Source organism: Phaeodactylum tricornutum, chromosome 2 (genome assembly GCF_000150955.2).
Source record: "Phaeodactylum tricornutum CCAP 1055/1 chromosome 2, whole genome shotgun sequence".
In the NCBI taxonomy this organism is placed as follows: Eukaryota; Bacillariophyta; class Bacillariophyceae; order Surirellales; family Neidiaceae; genus Phaeodactylum; species Phaeodactylum tricornutum.
Window position 1 is genome coordinate 1,062,751 of NC_011670.1, and position 22,628 is coordinate 1,085,378.

A 22,628-nucleotide genomic window follows, 5' to 3' on the forward strand; every position below is an offset into this window, starting at 1 on the left:
AAAGCTGTTGATGAAGAGTGAAGGGAAAATGCCCTTACTTTTAAAGCTAAATAATTTTTAAAATCCGATAAAAGAACGTTTGACAGAGATAGGAGAACTGGAAAAATAAGTCTTATTGATGAGTTTCAGCCGTTCCCTGCTGCGCTCACTCTTGGAATATCGTTGTGCTCTGTTTGGCTTCCTAACCTTTCATTAAACTCTTCAACACGCTCTCGATGACTTTTTTTGGCAATGTTTTTTAGATCCTGACGCTCGCGTTCTATCCGCTTTTCCTCAGCCTTCTTTTCGGCATTTGTTAATTCTTCGTCACCAGCAGCTTCAGTTTGAGCTTTTTTTGCAGGTATGTCGTCGGGAGTCGACTTACATTTAGCGTTTTTTTCCTCTTGAAAGTCGTGCTTGGATTTTCTTTTCTTTTTCTTGGCTTTCGTATCGCCTTTGAAGCAGAGAGAACCTCCAGTGAAAGTGGGCTTCATATTATCCCAAACACCGTCAAAAGTTCGCTCGGTGAAAAATATACGAAGACCAAGATCAAAAGCAACAGACCTAATTTACTGTTAGATTGCAAGAGGCGTTGGCGACGATACTGACTGATTGTGACGGTATTCACAACTGAAGGTTTCGACTACACCCTTTTCATCAACAGGATATCATGAAATTTTACAAAAATAGCTTCCAGGGAGATTCGAACACCCGACCTCTCCATTACGAATGGAGTGCTCTAACCAACTGAGCTATGGAAGCTCAAGTATATTCATGGTACCAGAATCTTAAGTATATAGATATCAATTTGTTTCTTTGACAGGAAGGGACAGATGGCTGTTAGTAGGTGACCTCTCAACATTCTCCTATGGTTTCGAATTGACAGTGCGCGGAGCAGCGAGAAGAAATTGACCTATTGGCGAGTCTCGCACAAATCAAAATTGATGTTCGAGCAATGTGGAGACAAGAGTGAGCAGGTTTGCTCCCGGTGTGCTAGACTGTCTATTGACAAAAAGATATGAAGACCATGTGGCAAGATCCATTCCGTCACGAAATTGATTGCAGAACCTGTTTCTTAGATTCGGACCAAAAGAATTACAAGCATGCGAGCTAGTTTACGCGAATCTTCATCTTCTGATGTGCCTCACTGTCGGATTAAATTGTATTATAGAGTTTTATATTTTCGATCGAACCTGGATTATGTGACTAGCTGTTACATTGCTAGAACATCTCGCAACCTAGCTCTACTAGCTAACTGTAAAATAAAAAGCGCGAATGACAAAAAATTCTGAAATATTTCGGTACTCCACAAGTCGCGATACGACGAAACGCGATATTAATTTCCAAATACGGACTCATTCAAAAAGATTATGGCCGGAAAACGAACCATTTTGGGGCAGGACCCCGCCATTCTATTGGCACTCATAGCCAATGTTCTTTCATGGCTTGTGCGTACCCTCACACCGTCACTGCTTCCCCGACTGCTACCAAAATGTGCGCAGGAAGAAGACGATCCCGAACGTTCCGGCGGTCGTTTGCGAACCCAATGTGTTTCTATCGGTCGTCCTGGTGGCGTGGAACAGCTTCGTATTGTAGCTTTGAAGCCGGGTATTGTAACTTGTGGATACAATGTGGAGGGTCAAAATATTCCATTTTCGGTGCCACTCGTTCAAGACGAAGATATCCCAAAAGACTGTGTCGTCCTTTGCAATGATTCGTTCTCTGTCAACTACGCTGATTGCTGTATCCGTTGGGGACTGTACGAAAGTGCGAAGCAATACGTCGGCTATCCTATTGTACCAGGTTTCGATGTAGCCGGAACAGTGGAAAAGATTGGTCGGAATGTCACAGAGTTTCAACCGGGGGACAAGGTCTTCGGCTGTAGTCTTTTTGGTGCATACAGTTCAAAGGTACTTGTTCCGGAAATTCAGTTACGAAAAGTTGTCAATGGAATGTCGTTTTCGGAGGCCGCTTCCCTTCCAGCTGTTTCCCTGACTGCACTTTACGCCCTACATTTGGCTGGCCATTTTCCCAATTCCAGTGGCTTACGCAATAAAGCCATTCTAATCCACTCTGCCGCTGGAGGGGTTGGATCCATGTTGGTCCAGATGTCCAAGTTACTCGGCTTGTCACCAGTTGTTGGTGTTGTCGGACAGTCATCGAAAGTAGACGAGGCCAAAAGGCTTGGTTGCGACTATGTGATTGATAAGGGCTCTCAAAATTTGTGGTCGGAAGCCGAAAAAGTATCACCGGCCGGATATTCTACTATTATGGATTCCAATGGTGTATCGACTCTGTCACAATCTTACGCTCATTTAGCAATGACTGGCCGACTGATCGTGTTTGGATTTCACACCAATCTCCCCATGGGAAAGGATGCCCTCTCACCGCTTGAATGGCTTCGTATGGCTCGGAAAATGAGAGTCATGCCTACGTTTGATCCTATGGAGATGGGAGCAAGTAACAGATCCGTGCTCGCATTCAATCTGTCGTTCTTTGCAGATGAGGATGCGATGGTGTCAGAATTGTTCGACCAAGTCTGGAAGTGGTTGGATGAAGGTGCACTGAAGTGCCCTCGCGTTGTCGTCATGGCAATGACCCAAGTAGATGAAGCACATGATCTCATTCAGAGCGGGGCTAGTATTGGCAAGATCGTTTTGAAGACATCCTAATTTTTTTCTCGCGCCAGGGCTCAGACAGTGTAGTGATCTGTCGATACTCCGGACATGCGATTGCAGTGTAGAAAGATACAAATGTATCGCGAGAAGAAGCTCTAGATGCATCGCTATAGCTTACATTTAGTCGTGATTGAGGCATCGATAAATAACGTGAAGGCTTTAAGCGATGATATGGGTGTAAAGCAATGCCTTACGCAAAAAGGTCGTTGAGATACTTCTTGTAAACCGCCATGAACTTGGCAACGAAAGCTTCCAAGTGAAAAATTTCTTTGCTTCCCAAAGAAATTCGGTGCTCGTAGAATGCGGCCCATTCAATTACTTCTCGCTTCAAGCTATCATCAAGATTCTTCATGAGTTCCTTCGCAAGAGTCTTGATGATCACATTTGCAGGAATACAGTTTACCAAAAGCTCGTACAATTTCTCCCTCGCAGCCATTAAACGCTGTGGTGTTTGTTCGCGTGTAATTTCCACGGCTAGTTGGTTGATGTAAAGTTCCCAGTCTGTTTTCTGGACAGGTTGGTCCTTAGTAAGCGCACCTCGCTTTTGAACGTAGCAAGCTTCTAGCATAAGTATCGCGCGACGCACATTGCGAGACGACTCGCGAGCTATATTGATCGCTAGTTCGTCCGGTAACATGAAAGATTCGTTTATCGAAACGCTCTTCAGGACTTTGCATATCTGTGAAGGAGTGGAAGAATCTGTAAGACAGTATCGAGTTGCGTTCGACAGTCAGCCTTGACGCGTACCTCGTCTTCCGTCGGCGCTGCTACTCGAATCCCAAGACAGCGACTGCGAACCGGTTCGATAACTTTGCTCTGATTATTACAGACCAAGATCAAGCGGCAGGTGCTGGCATACTTTTCCATTGTACGACGCAAGGCAGCCTGGGCTTGTCGACTCAAACGGTCTACTTCGACCAGGACGACCGTTTTGAATGTCGCAGCCCCTGATTTCCGCTCAGAGCTAGTAGCGCTGGCACCTACGTTTTTATTCGAAGCCATTTCCTTGATAACATCTTGAATAACGAAGCGGTCGTTTAGCCCAGCATCGCCCGGGCTAATTTCGATATGGTAGTTGCTGGTTATCATATTCAGTTCAACTGTTCGCTTCGTCGGCGTCGTAAAGGTCCTCTTATCCAGCTTTAGTCGAGACGCCCCAGGCCCGTACAGCGATCCGAGAAGTGCGGTGATGCGTGTCTTTTTACCGGCGCCGGCGGGTCCGTAGAAGAACAGATGCGGCATGGATTCGGGGTTTGAAGCGAGCGACGAAAGGCGTTGCGAAATCGTATCATGGTAAGACAGATCATCCAACTTCACAGGGCGATATTTGTCGACCCAAAGCATTTCTATTTACTTAAACTTTAACTCACTCGGAAAAAAGAAAACGGTTGTTTGCCTTGGAGCTCATTGTTTTGTGCGGCTGCAGTACCGCGTATTGGAAATCTGTTTGGACTTGCGCCTATTGGTGTTTCATGATTGTGAGTACCTACGATTTGGCATGGACTGATTTGGGAAGAGTTTCGGCGCCAACGCGAGCCGGATTTCTGAACATATTCGTGTTTACTGTGGCTGTAGAAAGGTACCAAACTATGAAACATAACAAAGTTGGTTCTAATGTAAAACGATACTATACGTTGGTTCTCTTGAGCTATCATTTGTGTTGACTTTTCGTTCGGACTCTAGGTCGGTGGTGTGGATAAGTCCTCTAAATCAGAAAAGTTGCACACGGCAAGGTTCATGCGTGTTACATTAATGCGTCCAGTGCTTCCTTGCACAAGGGTCTTCACCATGGGACTTGCATTCTGAATAAGGAAGGCAGCCTGTGCTGTGTTGTTTTGCTTGCACAGGAAGGCATAGCCATCTAGTGCGGTTTGTTTGCTCCTTGTGTGCGAATGTGCCTTATCGTCTTGCTGGCGCAGGCTGCTGACGAAACGGACCGTAACACGGAGTGTCCTAGGGAACGCGCGCTTTGGGAAGGGTGAACAGTTAAGCCGCTCGTCCAGTAGTCGCGGTAGTCTTTTGCAAAGAGACAATAACTCGTGGTTTAGATCGTTCAGTGTCCTCACAGTTCCACGACGAAACGAATTTTCCACCGAAACAGTCTTCGAAAGTCCTCCATCGTCATCTATCACTTTGCTGGAGTCAATTCCTTTGCATTTTTCCAATAGCTCCAAGGCCACGTGGCTGGTGGTCCAAAAGTGCATATGAGAAGCAGACTTCACGTTCGACATAAAAATACACGGTCAATTATACCGCCACATACCTTGCCTTTTCTTCAAGTCCGTTAACGGTGCAAAGGCAACTGGCAACTTCTTCGACAGGAATCCGTAGCAAATCACTGTGTGAAAGAGCCGTATTGAATTGTTAGGAAAAGCCAAAGGTTGCCCTATACATATGTTGTGAGGGGAAATGGACTAACCTACATGTCCAACAAGGTGATGACTTGGATCGAGCTGTTGGAATAAGTGATCCATAATAACTTTCAAGGGATGGATGTAGCGCGTACATCATTCGTCGACCAAAACCGGATACTTTTCGAAGGGGCATACCTGCCAGAAGCTCGGTCGCGTCCCATGGGTACAAAATATTGACGGTGGCGGGTTTTCTCAGTCCACTCGCAATTTTCGCCAACATCGGAGAGTTCGACACGCCCAGTGTTGTTGTAAAGCCTGTCTGCTCTAAGATTTGGTTTTGAATGGCCAGCGCCATACTAGCAGCTTCGAAATATTGTTTCCGTACCAATCGTGTCTCTTTAGTGTCGCGTGAGGCCGTCTTGTCGTACACCACGGTAGCAGTAGCACCGGTTTGATCCTCCGTCAAGGTCGTTGCTTCGCCGCTCCTGCTCCCATACACATAGACTTGATCCAAGGAGTTGCCGTTTTCTCTAGTATTTGCCAAAAAGTCAACGTGCGTAAGATCCACCATCATTTCATCCATAGACCCTTTGCAAACAGCCATTTTCTTGCCACCGAGTTGCTGGCAAGCTCTACGAAAAGCCATGTAGACATTGCGTCCGTAAACTCGATACCGTTCCAGGTCAGACCCTTCCAATATTAACAGAGATGGACATTTTCGGATTGCACTTTCCCGCGACTCGAGCTTGCCGACACCCATTTTCCTCGCAGCGTAGTTACACGTTACGATAATGTGCTTTTGCCCGATTGCAAACGGTCGATCATCCGCCAAATTTCGGTCCAATTTTTCGCATTGGCAATAGAAACAATCAATGTCCAAATGAATAATGACTCTCGAAATAGTTTCCCTGTCCCGGGGTCGTTTCTGGGCCACGGTGGGTGCCAGAAGCTTCTGGGGAGACGGCGTTGAGCATACCATACTCCGGATGTGTGCTTGAATGTCGGTTTCGTCGATTTCACTATCGCTACTATCGCCGCCGACGCTTTCATCGGCGGACAAGTCATCGTAATATCCAGACATACAAGCGTGTGAATCGACGGATGCTTCAAGGAATAATTTCAATATTTCTGTTTGCGGTTTCGGAGAGTTAGGTTGTGGCATCAAAAATGCTGCCGAAACGCAACGGCCACAATCTTGTGCTATTTCCGGTTCATACCACACATCCAGTACCCGTTCATGCAGGTACGATGTTTCCTGATAGGGCTTTTAAGTCACTTCGATATCCGAGAAAAATCGCAAGACACAGTTTGATAGTGAACCAACAATTTTCTGGACGAAACCCTCCTTGCTGGAACAGCGTCCAGACGAAAACAGCCGAAAACCGAAAAATCGACCATGGGGAATTTACGGATTGTTTAAATCTCCGTTTATTGGGGTGGGAGCTCCCAGTGACGTGCATTATTCGCGATCGGTTCGCGTGTAGACGCTGCTTCTGTAACGATCTCTAGTGGACGAGGTACATCAGACAAAAATGGAGGACGATGCTCACCGCAAAGCGGAAGAAGAGCGTCGTGCCAGGCGCAAGGTAAGCGCGCTAGTCGATGCAAAATTCGGTTCACTGCCAGTGTGAGTATCGGCTGTGTGAACGTGTGCTTGTGACCTCAAAACTTGTTTTTCGTTATAGGCCGCGAAATCTTCAAAGTCAGACGCTCAACTAGAAAAGGAACGCAAACGAAAAGAGCACAGTCAAAAGATCTTACAACGGCAGAGCGGAGACGCAAAACGGCAGAAGACAACCAAGGCAACCGTCACCTTTTCCAAACTCTTGGAACAGCGGACGCAGGGTTTTCAGATTGAATTCGCCTTCCGCAATGCACCACCCCGACCTCCGGTGGGCCCCTGTTTTGTTGGTAGGACTCTAGATGCAATCATGTTGGAGGAGTCTCGTGTTTACAAGGCACGCAACGCTGTCGAAGTTAGCCACAAATGGAAATTGCACGCGGAAGTCGATTTGGGCGTTCCAATTGCACCGTCTGCGATGGATGTAAAATCTTACTCCACCGTAATTCGGGACAACGCCCCAACGCCGGCTTTACATGAGGATGATATGGCTTTGCTGGACTGGAAGGGCAATTTGGGCGATTCCGCTGCGGAACAGCTCAAGCTTCGTCAAGACCGTGCAAGAGCCGAAGCAAGAGCTCTGTTGGCAGGAAAATCCGTTCAAAAATCCGGAGCGTCATCCTCGGCTTCACATCAGCAAAAGCATTCCAAAAGGGCTTTCTCTCGTGTATTGGACGATCCTTTGCAGACTTGGATGAAAAAGACAACCTATCTCTCCAACGATTATTCACGCAAGGTTCATGATTTCAAGTCCTTGGCACAAACGAAGCAAGATTTGGCTGTCGATTTGCAGTTTAAGCAGGTAGAATTGGCTAAGCGCCGGTCCAACCTGGCAATCACACAATCTTTTGAGACGATCAAAAATCCATTGCTACATCCAACACGCAAGAACCTTAAACCCAAGGCAATCTGCAGCGTTTTGCCCCATGCTGATCAATGGGGTAAAGCGTTTACGCATTTGGTTATTGACAAGGCGCCAAACCTTCTTCCACAATACGAAATTACCGCGTTAAAAGATGCGATGGTCACTAATGTTGAGAAGATGGAAGCCAACGCACGCATGACATGCCAAGTCGCAGTTCCAGCAAAAGATCCACCCGATGAGCTGAAACAACATGAGATGACACCCTACCATGTTGTTCAGGCTTACGATTTGGATGTTATTCCATTGAAAGAAGAGGATGCGCCTCACTCCAATTTTTGCTTTTGGGTTGACATCGCGACAAGTACTGCGTATTATGTACCCATATCTTCGCGTGTCCAGCTCTCGACGGGCCGACCAGGGCAATCGATTTTACAGTCGGTAGGTCGACGGCCGGTCAGCAATCAGGAGCAAATTGAGCGAGAAGAACGTATGGCAGAGGTCGATCAAGATATGGCGGAGAAGCATCATATTGTAAAGAACGCCCCCCCGAAGCCACTGGCGGCTTCTGTGAACGCCATTGTGGCACCAAATTCCTCCGAGAAAAGAGATTCCGATGGCGATGGCGAGGGCGATTTTGGCGATGAAGATGATTCGGATTCAGATGATGAACAACTCTTCGGTGGTGGGACTAAGACTATTGTTGCAGAAAGCTAGTTGTGACTTTTAGAAGCTAAGGTGCTTGAGTAGAATACAGCTACTTCTTTGATAGGAGTTCAAGTTTCCCCTGTTCCTCGAGTAGCTTCGCAAAACGCTTTCCATCCTCTAACAGCTCATGTATTCCCTTTGGTGATAGAGCCTCGACTGCGTCTATGAGACTTCGAGATCTATGAAACGGATCTTCCTTGTAGTCAAAAACAAGCGTAGAGCTTGACTTTCGCCGTGAATGATAATCACGTTGACTTGCGAGGAAACTGCCGTCAATGTAGTGACGATCTCTAAAAGATGATGTGAGCTTACCATCGAGAAACCAGGGTAGGTGAACGCTCGCCATATTGCATTCAATCAAATCTTTCCTGCTATCGAAAGCGCAAATTTTCTCTGTGCCTAACGAAGGGATTTTCGTAACGAGGAGTGATAGACCTCGCTTGTTCGATCGAGCAGCAGCGTCCGCTGGCAATATTTCGTCCAACCAATCGTAAATCATCGGACCCCAAATACCCTGCAAACCTCTGTTGCGATCCCACACGCCTGCGTCTTTCGCTATTCGTAAGGCCAGATCGGTTGCCTCATAGAAATCAACGTCGTTAGTTGTTAGAGTAGCAGTGAGGGCACCAGCTGACGCCCCAGTCGAGGAAGTGGATGCCAGGTCGTAGCCGTTATCGCGCAAAAAAGTAACAGCGCCTGCTTGCCAATAGAAGAAAATACCGCCTCCTGGAAAAATCAGATGAGGCCTCTTTGCATCTCGCAGCATCTCGGAATCTTGTCGGATCGTCTTGGTCGAAATGCATGTTAAATTGCGGAGTTTTCGATGCTCCTTTGCGCCAAAGGCATCGGCTAATTGTTGTCCGATAAAGATTAGAAAGCAGGTTTTTACAAGTTGCACCATGATAATCCAGTTATGACGGCATTTGAAACACCAAATCTTCTTATTGTATTTGCTCACTGTCAAGTTTCGAAACGCTTGTAAGTGTTCGATGACAATCGATCACAATTTTGAGATTTCTTTTAAAAAAAAAAGGCTTTCGAACGTGTCGACTTTACTCTGAGGATAGCGGGACTCTTACAGTTACCGACTGTCAAGCAAACGAAGTTCGCAGTCAGTGTCAATGTCAGATGAAACAACGAAGGACACTGCTTCCAATGTAATCCATTGATCTGAGAGCACAAATAGAAGAAACGTTTGATGATTAATTTAAATGGAGCTAGTTTCCAAAAGATGCAGCATTATTAGCTGCATACCAGTTCTCTTCTGAAGCGCCCCAGCCGAATTGTCCAGAGCAGTGCCAGGAGCCATACAGCTACAGCAGATACGGGCCAGTTTCGTCGCCGATAACCGATTTTGTTCGCGAAACAGAAGAGCCTCACGGAAGAATGAAATGACATAAACAAAAGTATTGTAATGAATGGGAGGGAGTTCTTCCAAAAGGCGTCGAGCGGTAGCCTGAATCGTCTGTGAGTCCACTTCTATTGTGGGGAAAAGCGATGCTGGCACAATTGGCGAAGACAATCCAGAGAGAAGAGAAACAAATATCTCTGCATACGAGTGTATACCGAAATGGCCAAAGGTACTCCCCGTGTCGAGGCACTCCCGAATCTGGTTCACTTCGTTCGGAATACCTGGCTCGATGAACAAGTTCGCCGTTTGTAGCCCTTTTTCGTGGATTGCATCAACAACGCGCCATAGTTCTTTCGGTATACACAATGCTGCAGCGGCACTGGGATCGAATTTCTCAGCGCGTTTGATGGGATCGAGCGGAATGGAACGGATTGGTTCGGCATACAGGGCAAGTTCGTCGACTGACATACCGAAACAAGATCTTGCATACGTTGCTTTGACGCTGATATAGTAGTCACGACCTCCTTCAAGACGAAGAATAAGAACATCCTCCAAGACTTCGCGTCCAGAGTTAAGATTTTGGGCTGTGGTATTGTCAATAGTCAGTGTGAATTCGATCGAAGCCGGGTTGTCACCTGGAATTAGCATGCCAAACATGGGGGTGATTCTCATCCAAGGTTTGCAGACAGCATTCTTGGAGAGCGAATAATGTCAGATACAATCCTCGTACAAAGCACCGACCATGATATGTATGGCAAGACGTACCTCATCGAGCTTAGGAACAAGGCGATACTGTGCGATAACCGTCCCCGTGTTCGTAATCTGGATCGGTAGTGTGACACTTTGGCCATAGTGTACTTCCCCAAAATCTAAACTGACCCGATCCAGACCAACGACAGGTAGTGTTTGGTTCTCATATCTATCCAGGAGTCTCATCAAATCAGTGTAGATAGCTTCCCGTTTTTGCTGAACAACGTCCTTGACGGTAACCCGAAAGGTGGAATACACAGCTTTGTGATCGGAAATATTTGGTTCCTCACTTCGACCGTATGTCAATTGCTGAACGTAGTTCGGTTCCTGTGCCATCCACAAAATGCGATCGCACCATGCCGGCGCTCGAAGTTTTTTGTCAGGTCGTTGCTCGTACATGTCTGTACCAGGTTGGTACTTGTAGGTTGGCCTGAAATTCAACCGGCCCTCTTCGAAACCAACGAACACCCTACCAGCCGCTCGCTCAATGTTCAACTGGTCCAAGGATCGAAGCTCATCGAAAGTACCTTTTTCTGAAAGTTGCAGCACTTTCTCGGTTCCCATTGATTCGTCGATGCGGTAATTCAGGTCGCCAAGCCAAAAAACGATATCGTGGTCTTGGATTCCGACTGAAGAGGATCCAATGACCCAGTGCGACATAGACCCTGATCGAATAACCTCCCGAATCGCTTCTTCTCCAACTTGAAACGAAGTCTTTTGAAACACGTTTGCGAAATCAGCGTTACGTCCCGCTACATTTTCTCGATGGGCGGCCAAGTGACTACAAACAAAGCACAAGGTTGAATCGTAGAACTGTAACCGAATACTTGCACCGCCCTTATTGCCCAAAAACCCACCAACACCTACACCAACCGAGGCAGCACTCACGTAGCGGCTACGAGATTTATGGGCACCCTTAACGAAAACACAGATCAAAAGTCCGACCATGGACTTTTGCGTCAAAAGAACGTAACTCCGGCTTGGATCGTTTTGTGTAAACTGAGGGTTGTTCAGAGTCATGTTGAGACGCTCAATCCAGAAGTGTGAACGTTGTTGCGTCTTATTGTCGACCGCTACATTGACAGCGTTGAGATCCACAATTTCTTGAAACGCAACAGCAACAATGTCGGGCGCGTACTCGCGATTTGCTCCCCAGTTAGCACATATCCATGGATCTAATGCCTGTTCCTTGCCTTTAGCATTGACGTTCCATGTTCCGGTAAAAAGGGTAGCCTAGAAAGGGAAGTGGACGAGGCACAGCGAACAACAATTAGATAAACATACCGTCGATTAGTGTCCCTGACCGACGAAAGCTCAACTCACCTTCTGGTACTGGGTGAACTCATTCTGTCGAGCCCGCACTTGCTTGTAGATCCATGCGTCTCGAATCTTGGATACAGCTTCACGGTTGCGGATGCGTCCATCTTCTGTCTCTTCGTCGGGTGTCCGCGTCATGAGCACGCTATCTTCGAGGCGCTTTGTAGGCTTCTTCGAGGCAGATCCTACCGACGCAGGAGGTGTGCGTTGCGATGGAGGTCCAGGAACTGGTCGTTCCTGCATTTGGGGGGAAGGTTTGTGCTGCGGAGTTTGCTGTTGTTGATACGAGGGTGGATACCCTGGTTGCTGTTGGGGCATGCCAGCCTGCTGTTGGTGCGGGCTATAATGGTGGGTAGCTGGAAGCGGTCCCGGAATCGGAGCAACCGTCGGTCCACGCTGTTGTTGCTGCGGAGACGGTGTGTACTGACCCGCTGGCATGGCGAAGGATGGGGGTCCCTGATTGTTCGCCATGGTGACTCTTACAGTTACGCCTTGCAATCCAAAACCGGCTGTAAGTGATATCGGCTCCAATGGTTGCCGTTATGGTACGCGGACCGCAGCTCCGATTATCCCCAACAACACGCGCGTACGTTCTTCTAATTCTGGGAGCTGTGTCGTACTTCGATACAATTAGCTAATCGTTTTTCAAAATTCCAAGTTTCCAAAAAGAGATTGCTATCTTTCTATGGTCTCTGTACTATTGAGGCAACAGAAACAAGAGAGTTTTTGCCAAGTTCATTGGCTTGAAACCTGTTTCCTGTGAAATGTTTTATACTTGAAACCCTTCGACTACTTGCTACTTTTCGACAGTGAGCGATTTGTCGGCAAGAGGGAGGGATCTACTTTTTGCGCGCGAGAATAGATCTCTTTCTCTCTCGCCAAGATTTTGGATTTTCGTTGGGCCGATAACTGAGAAACTCGCTCTCCGAAGAGCGTTTCCGTGGTGTGGACCAACATGCGGTACTCCGAAAGAAGCTGAGCCAAGTCCGAAACTCTGATGTCTTCAGGGCGGGTCGTTAAAAACGAATACGATCGCGAAAAGCCGGACGGTAATACGTCGGTCACAGACTCCAAAGCTGAACGACTTTCTTTGAGTATCGGCACCTCGTCAGACACGAACATCTCATTCGCGCTTTGCCAAGCCAAAGCCCAGTCAACGTCCACAGCCTCACCGTTTAGCCTTGCGGAACGCACTGCTGATACTGGAATGTTTGCCAATGAAGTTTGCTCTTCCCCCGACTCGTGTGGCAATGAGTCGAGGGGCGGTAGCTTTTTGGCTTGAATAGCTGCAAGTAGCTCTTCTGCTATGAGTTGACTTGCTTTCAGTCCTAAGCGAAATTCTTCGGTAGTGATAGACAGAGACTGCGGCTCGTTCATGTCCAAATCGAGCAAAAATTGAACAGCTCCGTAGATGTTGGTAAAAGCGTAGCCAGCCTCGCCGCGTAGATATTCAGACAAGCAAAACTCTTCCATGACATGCAAACTGAGGTGCAATCGCTTGGGTTTAGCCCGTAAAACAGTGAGAATGATAGTTGGTAACACGTCGTCAGCGCTGGGTAGCTTGTCTTTAGAACCCTCCTGACGATCTTGATTGAGAGTAGAAGTCAGGGATTCATTTACAAATTGGTATACCTTCAGAATGCATTGCAATTTTTCAAAGGGGGATGAATACGTCTCAATCGAGAGTAAAGCTGCTATTGGGGCCTCCAGCATCTGATTAATGGTGAGATTGGGAGTATCCAAGTATTCCACTTCCAGGTGTTTAGGTGTGACGAACTGTAAACTTTCGAGTCGCTGCTGCCATGCAGTCTCCTTGGCTTGGGCTTCTTGATCCCATAGAACATCTTCTATATGGTGACGGCAGTGTCCATAAATAAAAGACTCGAACGATCGTCGAACATATTCATCTACTCCGTCCTTCTTCCACACAACATGCATCTTCAAAGCCGACATAGTTGACGACAAATAAGCCTGCATTTTGCGACTTAGCGCAGCAGCATCATTTATGTCTTGTAAGCTTCTGCAAAATGTTCGCATACCTTGTACCAAAGCTGAGCACGCGGGGTTCTTGAGTTTGTTAAAGAAGACATGGTATGCTCTCAAGACTGGATCATCGATTCGTGAAGCTAGCTCCGCATTCAGACGATGCTCCCCCGTCGGGATAGCGGAATCATTGCGCTGCAACTTTTCACCCAGAGAAATTTCCAATCGGGATGCGACTTCCTCGGGAGTGGTCGAAACATTCAGGCCATATAAATTTGACAAAATTTCAATAACAGTTGGTAGCTGATTCCCTCCGTGACTGTCTTTGAGATTTGTTAACCGCTCATCCCGACTCCAAGGATCGCTTGAATCTGATAAGATTTTATAGGGTAGTGGAGCCTGTTGAATCCACATAATACGGTCGGTCCGCGCCTGTAGCAACAGATCGCGCTTTCGGTCGGGATGGACAGACGCTGAAAGTACGACATCTGCAGTAGCCTGAGACGGCTCACCAATCGGAGACAGGTGTGTATTTTCTGCCAAACCTAAAGCTTCGATGGTTGGTTCAAGCGAAGTTTCGTCAGCCTTTCTTTCACCACCGATAGACTCCGGTTCCTCGGTTCCATTGTTAGCCAACGCCGTCTCCGCGTTTCCCTCCATATCTTCGACAAACGCGGTGGCAGTGGGAGAATCATCTTCAGATGTTTTCTCGGCTGCTTTCGTTTCCACATAATTCATGTTAAAAGATCGAAGTCGGTTGGAAATTTACAAGGGACACTCCGTTCGCAAGTTCAACACTACTCACAGTCATTTACATCTACTGCTAGAAAATTGAGATGGGATTTCGCTGGTTTTGGTTATTATAGTATACCAGCAATTTTTCGGTTGACTGTGAGGCCGATGCGGGCCGTTTTTCGGCGGGTTTTGACTAGCGAAGGGTAAGTCGTGTCACTTAAAGCTGTCACGAGTCGGTTGTTTTGCACTTACATTTCCGGTCTTGTTCGGAACAGATTCCCATATTAAAAATATATGTTGTGTTCCCTTGAATTCGACAATGGTACGTGCTAAATCTAGGATTCGAAATCGAACTCGCATTTGCAGCTCTCCCGATCATTAACAGTAAGTTTGATTTTACAGTTAATTTTTGACCCAATTGTTCGATAGAGCGAAAATATTTTTCACCCGCGTTTTTCACCGGTGTATCACGGGACTGGAGCCTGGATGGGTAGATGAGAGACGAGCATGCAAGACTCGTTCCGATAGTGAATCTTACTCTGGTGCTACGAACCGCAAACCGACGATGGGTATAGTCGTCTCTTTCAAGAATGGCCATTTCATCGCTAGAGACAAACACAAAACCACAATACAAGTCAACCACCAATGGATCAAGGCAACGATAGTCGAGTCGATCTGACCCTCACCAGTCCATTTCCGCAAATGGATTTCGAGAAAGATAGTCAACGACACAAGCTGAACGGCGGTTCACTACGAAGAGATCCTCAGCTTAAAGGACCAACAGTATCCGCGATTGTCAGTCACGCTTTTTGGGTTGGACTTGGTGTCCGTTTGTTTCTAGCCTGGTTTCTTCCATGGGCATTGGATGACGGTGGAATACTTCCAGGCGTTTCGTACACTGATATTGATTATCATGTGTTTATGGACGCCGCCACCTACATTCAGAAAGGAAGTAGTCCGTATGATCGAACGACTTATCGGTATACCCCTTTTCTAGCCGCCTTACTGTCTCATTTACCAAGAAAAGGCGGTCGTTTCCTTATTTGTGTTGCGGATGCTCTATGTGGACAATTAATTGTAACGATGCGTCGAAAACAGCGTAATCTAACATCCAACGAGAGCTCAATGGCAGCTTCATGGCCAAAGAGATTGGATTTGAATTTGGAAGACGTTCTGTGGTGGCTATTCAATCCTCTAGCCATCAACATTTGCACACGTGGTTCGGCCGAAAGCTTGATTGTTTTGTTGCCCGTGCTGATTACCGTTTGGATTGTCACATCGGGAGGCAACTCTTTGGCAATTGCAACGCTTGCCGGGTGTTGGCACGGAATAGCGGTGCACGCCAAGTTATACCCTATCATCTATTCTTTATCGTTTCTGACACATATTGCGGTATCTTACGATGGACCGTCGGCAGTACATTTACCAGTGCCATCATCAATTTCTCACATTTCTGGCTACGTCCATGGGTGGAAAAGACGTCTGCTCAGGCCCGCGCCGGTGCTTTTTGGTGTTTGTTCTATTGGTGTTTTCGCCGGGCTCATCTACTTGTCTCTTCTCTTGTATGGACAAAAGGCTATCGATGAAGGGCTGCTCTATCATTTTGTACGTGTTGATCATCGACATAACTATTCAATGCACTGGTACTGGATTTACTTGGGTCGATCAACAGAAGACGAGAGTATGGCGCTGGCTGGCAGGCTCTTGCTAATCACTCAAACGGTGCTGCTCATCACTACCAGTGTGATGGTTGCTCCTCGAAACCTAACTTTGGCAATGTTTGTTCAAACATTTCTTTTTGTGGCACACAACAAAGTCATTACGGCGCAATATTTCACATGGTATCTCTGTCTTCTTCCATTGTGCAGCGCTTCGTTTCGCCTTACTCGACGTGTAGTTGAGGCGCTTGCAATACTTTTGGTGTCGGTTGGATTTTGGCTTGGTTCTGCCTATAGCTTGGAAATGCTTGGTTTCGGATTTCACCGTATTGTTTGGATGGCTTCCTTGATATTTTTCGCTGCCAATGTCCACCTCCTTCGGGCACTTCTAGCCTCGGCTCAGTTACACTCCAGCACGCCCGTGTACAGCTTTACTGCTAAAAAAGACTGAAATTTTTGTACGAGCTCACATCAGATGAGAAGCTAGCTGAGCATTCCTAGCTCAGTCGTGTCCAACATAAAACACTCATGGGATAATCATTTTTCTCAGACCTGGCACTTTCTGATAAAATGTAAGCACGGCTGATCTGAGCTACAAAGGTTTATGTTCCACTCTTTTGATATGACGTACTCTAGGCTGCACCCCAAATATAGAAAGCCTCAAATTACCAAAGGCGACGAGAAGAGGAATGGCTGAATGCAAATTAGTGGTGATTTTGCCAAATCAAACAAAATGAAGAGAGGGGTCACAAGCAATGTCAGCGCTGCAATAGCCAAATTTCTGGGTTTCTTCGACTCCCCATTTACAATAGCTACTATCCTCACATCGAATGAAGCTGCTGAATTTCATCCCGCCAAGAAAGATCGTGCAAAAACGGACCACTTTTTTTGTCGGCTTCCTGGCGGAAGATTAGTGGACGTTATCGCTGCCCTTCGCTATTACTATATAAGCTGCCATTAGCGGGTTCCGTAGACTCCCAACTTCTTATAAGGCATTGACGGACTGTAGAACATGATGAAGACTCCCTTTGTAAAACGTGGTTTACAATTAATATGAAGAAGTCAGCATGAAATACAAAGTGGGCATAGGAACATTCTCATTTCAAGCTTTCCAGAATGAAAGACATGAGAACAAGCCGAGATTCCTTACGCTTTAGGTTTTGAGTTGATTTCGTCCGTGTCAAAAATACTAAGTCGGATGTTCTTGTACGGTCATTGGAAAGAAAGCGACTTTGCAAGATGGCCCCGCGAGAACGGTCAGTCCGCTTCATGCATTCAGCAAGATTTCGAAGCGTATCTTGGTAACTATTCTGAAGGTCCACTTTTCTTCGGTACAGTGCGTATTCATCTGAGGGGTATTGTAAAGGATGTGAGCCGTAATAATCGTCTTCGCCGACCGTATCGCGTTGTTCCACATCGATTGCTTCCTGATAGTTGATCCAATCAATAGATGGATAAAGCACCGTGTTCCGAACACAATGATCAGGTGTGACGGCGGATACTTTTCTGGAATTGCGAATGAAGATGTTTCTATCTCGTGATGGAGACTCAGGATCGTCGCAATAGGAAGTTCGTGGAACAGGAATCGACTGTTCCATGTGGTCGTCCATTGAAGATGAGCAGTCGTTTACGCTACTCTGAGAAGCTGAGGAATGCTCTGATACACAGTTTAGTTGAGTATGCGATGAAGACCGGGAACATGGTGTAGACTGATCACCAGAGCTGCAAGACATACTTGGCTGACGACGAATGATCGCAAGAAAGTCGTCTTTAAGCGGCAGAGGTGTGTAATCAGCGACGACAGGATCTACATCTTTACTGTCAGCACTACCATCAACTGAGAACGAGTTGCCAACCACGTAGTCGTCGCCGCCGCCCATGTCCGGATAAAGTGTGGCAACGCTTTCAGAAAAGTCTTCCATCATGGGATCGAAGGAAAAGGAGGACATAATTTTCACTTTCATCGACGCAGGAAGAGAGAATTCAGAAAGTTTGTAAGGTGAAACTTCGATGTGGACGTTGGTATTATTCTTTTCTCGTTTGGAAATGAATGCTATGGCGGAGGACCCCCATAATTGAAAATTTTAACCCATAGGAAACATCCGACCCCTTCGAATTTAATTGCTATAGCCTCGAAAATATATCAATAATGTTTTGTCAGTTTGTTGACGCAGAGAGGCTTTGATATATCATTATTCACCTTTCAAAAAAAATGAATCACCAGGTACAATAGTAAAATAGAAAAAGTGAGTTACTCCGGGAACAAGGATATAGCCCCTCGGGAACTGTATTTCTATTTGTTAGGTTACGGATTCCATTTTACAGCTAACCTATGAACCCCTTTAGGGAAATATACTAGCCTCGTCCGTGTATTCGTGGTTCCCAAGTAAGATTAGATCCAGGAAGGCATATCCTTATGATGATCCTGTTTGTTCACCTTTCAACATTGGGTCAAGAGTGTAAGTTGGGACTACGAATTTAACTAATGCATCTTAAATGTGAAAATTTGGCTTTGACTGAAATCGCGAAACCTCCTCAACCCAACGAAAGAATAGAAAGGGGGACAGGTATGATCCGTAAAAGCCACGCTGTACCGTCATTAAAGAAATGAAGCAATTGCTCACTGCCAATGGTAGCTGGTGTGAAGTTGAGTATTTAAAGCCTTCATCTGGAACGGGTACTGTCTTCCTTGATGATGATGGTTTTCTAATGTCTGTACTCCTAGTCTCTCTCACACTACTTTTAAATTAGCATCTTCACTGTGGAGATTCAATTTATGTTTATTAGTTTCAATTGCATTGCTTTACCGCGATCAATTGTATGGACCTAGTCCATGTACCAGTTGATTCTCTGGGTGATGATCACGAGTCAGAGGAGCTTGGTTGATCGCATTCGCATTGTTTACATTTCTCAACCATGCCAATGCGTTCAAAATCAATTTATAAATTTAGCTACGGCCATTGACTATTGGCATTGACAGTGAATGTGACTAACATGTAAGAGTCAATATCGTTTGGGAATTACCATGACTGTGAATAACTCATCGAATCTCTGACCCTGAAAACTAACTGTAAATGTAACACCTACTCATATTCTCGATCTTCCTTTTTGACTTTAAATTCGCATTTGTAGAAATTGCTCTAGCTTGAAAAAAGTATTGACGAGTGATTAATGCAAGCTATGCTTCACCGACAAGGAAAAAAACAAACTCATTGCACACAACCTAGCTTGTGGCTATGGAGCTCACAGTCAATTGATTCATTGAGTTACCCGAAAACAAGCGAGAGACATGGTGTCCCGCTCATTGCAAAAAGCTTTACCAGTCGACTGAAACAACCTCTGTAGAAAGCTACTTCGTACGAAAGCGGAACCTCAAGGGACTGTTGTCCTGCCGCTCGCAATAAATACTAGCCCAGTTTGTGAAGATTTCAGCAATTGTTCGAACTTTTGCTCGTGATAGATGTTCACACGAACAGTCATGCATATTTCATCGTTACATGTATTTCGTTCATTTCCACTGGGACCAGAGCAGTCCTTTGCATAATGTAAGTGGGTTCCGTAGTAGAAAACTGCGACGATAACGGGCTAGAATCGTGCCTAAGGAACCACTTGACCGTAGATACTTTCGTAGGGTGATCAAAGGCATGAAACTTGTCCAGTAGACTTGCTGTTAGGGAAATGAACCCCAACATGAACGCTTGACGTAGGGGTTTTCAATAGCGTGGCCAGTTGACGTAATACGAATTTCTCATTCAGAAAGCGTACGACGGATGGACTGATCCGATGTGCTGGCAAGAAACAACTCCGACAAAATAAAGCTTCGATGAGGAAGATGAACACGGCAAGATGTTTCACAGACCAACCAAACAAGCATACGCGTGATCCACTCTTCGTTGTATGCTATCGAATTTAACCCAAAACTTGATTCGGTAATAAGATACAAGTATGCTTCGTGAAGGCCCCTTTAGATTGACGGCCGTTGTAGGATTCGCCTACGCCTACATGGTGAAAGGCGCGATCAGCGCCACCGCTCTAGCGCCAGCTGACTTTTCCTCTCGACGCGGATTCAGCATCCAAATAGCTCAGCTAGCCGGTACCAGCGGTTTCTCTTTCTCCATTCCGGGGGAAGCCGGAGCTCAAGATGAAACGGACAAGCAAAAAATACTGCAAGGGTACCGACGATTAAATCAGCTTCTTGATAATTGGGAACGCGAAACGACCGTTTGCGGTTTGACTGATAATCCTTACGTCGGAACCAGTGCGTTCGGTAAGACGGGATGCGAGCGAACGCCGCTTAAAGTTATGGAGTATATGGGCTATCGAAGCGTCAACGATCCATTGTTTAAGGCCGAAAAAACTCTTCGTCGACTAGAAATTCTCGTCCCTCCAGATCGCGAAACTGAGTATCTGGAAGCAGTCGAAACATGGTCGGAAAAAGCGGACGAAGCAAGTGGCATGGCTTACATTTCCTCTTGGGGGGAAGCAAATCCAGGTGGAGGAAAAGACCGAATCGATTATTTTATCGAGCGGGCGAAACGAGATGTGACAGAAGCCCGCAATGCTTTGGGGACTATTGTATCTATCTTACAAATAGAATGAAACATTCTATTTGAAAAGAGAACGCTAATATAAGAATTATCTGTAGGATACATCTATTACGTGATCGCTTTGTTTGTGATGAACTGTTGATACGGTTGGAACATTAACTGTGAGGCAACACTACTAAAAAGATGTTGTTATCTTCTGACTGAATGTGAATATTGTCGAAAAGTAGTCATAACTAACTGTAAGCAATCTTGTTTGAAGAACATGCTCTACACTCATTCATGGCAAAACAAATCTCCCAAAATTGCTCTATTGATATGCAACTGTTCTTAAGCTAAATATGGTAGGCCCCAGCAAATATTGTTGAGAGATCGTAGCAGACTACACCGAGGGCCGTAAAGCTACTGATTAAGACCGACCACAAAATCCTCACTGGCAGTCCACGGAGAAAGATGAAATCGGCTTCATCTGTCGCCACGAGAAAGGAAATTCCGATGGAGACCGCCAAAAGATAAAGCGTGAGATAGTGGACAGCCGGAAATCGCATTGCGGTCATAGATAGCCAACGATATGCCCGCTGATCCAGCATTTTCTGTACGTTTGTCCGCACTTGCGATAATACAAAAGGAAGATGTTCTTTGTATTCGTGGTGACTGACAGCTTGCAGATGGATCGACCAATTTATCACCAATTGCAGTGACGACTCGATATACTCGCTCGGATACTTGTAAATGCTGAAATCGACCCCACCAACCGACGACTCCGACGAAAGCAATTCGTTGTGTTGTTGTAAATACGTAAGTACCTCCCTTCTGCTTGATTCCGACAGAGACTCTTCGAAAATGGCAAGTCCAAGGATTGCTTCTACTTGCCGCAATGACTCTATCTCTAAGACAAATGATTTCTGTACATCGACTTGACGACTATGCAATGTAGAGAATGTCATGGAAATCAACGTCGCAAAGAGTACCGAAATCGATGTAATGACGGGCCCGTTGACAACTTGAGTAACAACATTCGTTTGCAAGCTGACCTTGGCATCAGTATCGGGTATCCAAGTATTTTGGCTGGCCCATTGTACCATAGTATGGAAAATTAGGCTTGTGTACGGGAATGTCCAGAAGGAAAACGCTGCTGCAAGAAAGGGGATACTCCAAAGATGCCTGCCTGTGGATACCGTAGAGAACTGGGATGTCGTATGTGAAGCACTTGCCACAGGCAATCCGCCACCGCGTATAAACAAAGCATCATTCGCCATCAGATGCCGCAAATTACAGGCATCCTTTGCCGCGCTGCGTACGCGTGGTATAGGAAAATTACAAGGATGCGAATGGAGCATTCCTCGACAGGGCGACGCTATGACTTCATTGGCGGAGGCGAAAACTGTTTTCCGTAATATTGCGGCTGCCAAAATTCGAACAAGGCGAGAGTAGCTGACTGTGAAGGCAATCATCTAAGCGGACTAACTGTACACACACGATTTATCCTTCATCAACAACATCCCCACAGCATCATGCCAGCCATACTTAAGGAACCCGAAAGATCCGACAACGTGAAGTCGTCCGAAATTGTGAAAAAATTAGAAAACCAAGACTTGGCACGTGGGTTTCGGATTTACATAACAGTTTAAGTTAGCAGTCCTGATTTTGAGAGCCACGCTGACCCGGATTCTTCGTATACTGCTTGACAGTTAAGACAAATAACCGACTCTAGCTATGAAGTGAAGACATCTAATGTAAGAAAGAGGTGGCGGCTAGGGTCATCATATTGGTCAAATCTTGTACGCATCGGATGATGTTTTACTTGGTTTTATTCTGTAGCACTTTGCAAGCTGTTCTTCTAGAGTCCTCTTCTGTCCTTTGTTAGACTTCGCCATGGCCACGCAAAGGATGGTTTGTGCCGATGTGGAACCGTCGGTCGAGCGCGACATGACAACGACGAATGGGATCATAGTCCGAATATTGTACCTCGGAAGAATAGAGCACCATGAATACATCAAATGAGTCCGAGAACTAGATTCAAATTCTAGTGTAAACTAACAGTATAAGCCGAGTCTTGTTCTGGGAATATTCCTGCAAAAAAAAAAG

The 22,628-nt window shown here is 46.1% G+C and overlaps 11 protein-coding genes across 11 annotated transcripts; 4 read left to right on the forward strand and 7 right to left on the reverse strand.

The window, feature by feature from the left end:
• Positions 1 to 12: 12 nt before the first annotated feature.
• PHATRDRAFT_43635 (predicted protein) lies at positions 13 to 473 on the reverse strand (the record flags this gene model as incomplete). The annotated part of the gene is made up of 2 exons (XM_002178026.1): positions 13 to 328; positions 365 to 473. 2 exons carry the CDS (start codon positions 471 to 473, stop codon positions 126 to 128), a joined length of 312 nt encoding a protein of 103 aa, XP_002178062.1. The 3' UTR covers positions 13 to 125.
• An 832-nt stretch (positions 474 to 1,305) lies between these two features.
• On the forward strand, positions 1,306 to 2,651 carry PHATRDRAFT_43636 (predicted protein; the record flags this gene model as incomplete). The annotated part of the gene is made up of 1 exon (XM_002177709.1): positions 1,306 to 2,651. The coding sequence occupies exon 1, from the start codon at positions 1,350 to 1,352 to the stop codon at positions 2,649 to 2,651; it is 1,302 nt and encodes a 433-aa protein (XP_002177745.1). The 5' UTR covers positions 1,306 to 1,349.
• Positions 2,652 to 2,847: 196 nt separating this feature from the next.
• On the reverse strand, positions 2,848 to 4,001 carry RFC3 (predicted protein; the record flags this gene model as incomplete). Its single annotated transcript, XM_002178027.1, has 2 exons — positions 2,848 to 3,336; positions 3,405 to 4,001. 2 exons carry the CDS (start codon positions 3,999 to 4,001, stop codon positions 2,848 to 2,850), a joined length of 1,086 nt encoding a protein of 361 aa, XP_002178063.1.
• A 267-nt stretch (positions 4,002 to 4,268) lies between these two features.
• On the reverse strand, positions 4,269 to 6,155 carry PHATRDRAFT_43638 (predicted protein). The gene is made up of 3 exons (XM_002178028.1): positions 5,077 to 6,155; positions 4,921 to 4,995; positions 4,269 to 4,841 (listed from the first exon to the last, which is right to left on the reverse strand). The coding sequence occupies exons 1-3, from the start codon at positions 6,090 to 6,092 to the stop codon at positions 4,337 to 4,339; spliced, it is 1,596 nt and encodes a 531-aa protein (XP_002178064.1). The 5' UTR covers positions 6,093 to 6,155; the 3' UTR covers positions 4,269 to 4,336.
• Positions 6,156 to 6,458: 303 nt separating this feature from the next.
• On the forward strand, positions 6,459 to 8,211 carry PHATRDRAFT_43639 (predicted protein; the record flags this gene model as incomplete). Its single annotated transcript, XM_002177710.1, has 2 exons — positions 6,459 to 6,597; positions 6,697 to 8,211. Exons 1-2 carry the CDS (start codon positions 6,544 to 6,546, stop codon positions 8,209 to 8,211), a joined length of 1,569 nt encoding a protein of 522 aa, XP_002177746.1. The 5' UTR covers positions 6,459 to 6,543.
• A 153-nt stretch (positions 8,212 to 8,364) lies between these two features.
• On the reverse strand, positions 8,365 to 9,103 carry PHATRDRAFT_32902 (predicted protein; the record flags this gene model as incomplete). The annotated part of the gene is made up of 2 exons (XM_002178029.1): positions 8,365 to 8,492; positions 8,515 to 9,103. 2 exons carry the CDS (start codon positions 9,101 to 9,103, stop codon positions 8,365 to 8,367), a joined length of 717 nt encoding a protein of 238 aa, XP_002178065.1.
• Positions 9,104 to 9,523: 420 nt separating this feature from the next.
• Positions 9,524 to 11,680, reverse strand: PHATRDRAFT_573 (predicted protein; the record flags this gene model as incomplete). The annotated part of the gene is made up of 3 exons (XM_002178030.1): positions 9,524 to 10,246; positions 10,319 to 11,536; positions 11,627 to 11,680. Coding segments are annotated over 3 exons (1,995 nt in total), but the record flags the coding sequence as incomplete, so codon positions are not given.
• Positions 11,681 to 12,409: 729 nt separating this feature from the next.
• PHATRDRAFT_43641 (predicted protein) lies at positions 12,410 to 14,419 on the reverse strand (the record flags this gene model as incomplete). The annotated part of the gene is made up of 2 exons (XM_002178031.1): positions 14,409 to 14,419; positions 12,410 to 14,316 (listed from the first exon to the last, which is right to left on the reverse strand). Exon 2 carries the CDS (start codon positions 14,261 to 14,263, stop codon positions 12,410 to 12,412), a length of 1,854 nt encoding a protein of 617 aa, XP_002178067.1. The 5' UTR covers positions 14,264 to 14,316; positions 14,409 to 14,419.
• Positions 14,420 to 14,915: 496 nt separating this feature from the next.
• On the forward strand, positions 14,916 to 16,447 carry PHATRDRAFT_18303 (mannosyl transferase; the record flags this gene model as incomplete). The annotated part of the gene is made up of 1 exon (XM_002177711.1): positions 14,916 to 16,447. The coding sequence occupies exon 1, from the start codon at positions 14,984 to 14,986 to the stop codon at positions 16,445 to 16,447; it is 1,464 nt and encodes a 487-aa protein (XP_002177747.1). The 5' UTR covers positions 14,916 to 14,983.
• A 646-nt stretch (positions 16,448 to 17,093) lies between these two features.
• Positions 17,094 to 17,945, reverse strand: PHATRDRAFT_32906 (predicted protein; the record flags this gene model as incomplete). Its single annotated transcript, XM_002178032.1, has 2 exons — positions 17,094 to 17,653; positions 17,732 to 17,945. The coding sequence occupies 2 exons, from the start codon at positions 17,943 to 17,945 to the stop codon at positions 17,094 to 17,096; spliced, it is 774 nt and encodes a 257-aa protein (XP_002178068.1).
• Positions 17,946 to 19,863: 1,918 nt separating this feature from the next.
• PHATRDRAFT_43643 (predicted protein) lies at positions 19,864 to 20,595 on the forward strand (the record flags this gene model as incomplete). The annotated part of the gene is made up of 1 exon (XM_002177712.1): positions 19,864 to 20,595. The coding sequence occupies exon 1, from the start codon at positions 19,942 to 19,944 to the stop codon at positions 20,593 to 20,595; it is 654 nt and encodes a 217-aa protein (XP_002177748.1). The 5' UTR covers positions 19,864 to 19,941.
• Between the last annotated feature and the right edge of the window lie 2,033 nt (positions 20,596 to 22,628).

Excerpts from the sequence above, each read along its gene's own strand:
- PHATRDRAFT_43638 (XM_002178028.1), bottom strand. The coding sequence starts at position 6,092 with ATGTCTGGATATTACGATGACTTGTCCGCCGATGAAAGCGTCGGCGGC. Across the intron at positions 4,996-5,076 it reads TCACCTTGTTGGACATGTAG|TGATTTGCTACGGATTCCTG; the intron begins GTTAGTCCATTT and ends TCTTTCACACAG. Across the intron at positions 4,842-4,920 it reads GGACTTGAAGAAAAGGCAAG|CCACGTGGCCTTGGAGCTAT; the intron begins GTATGTGGCGGT and ends TTGGACCACCAG.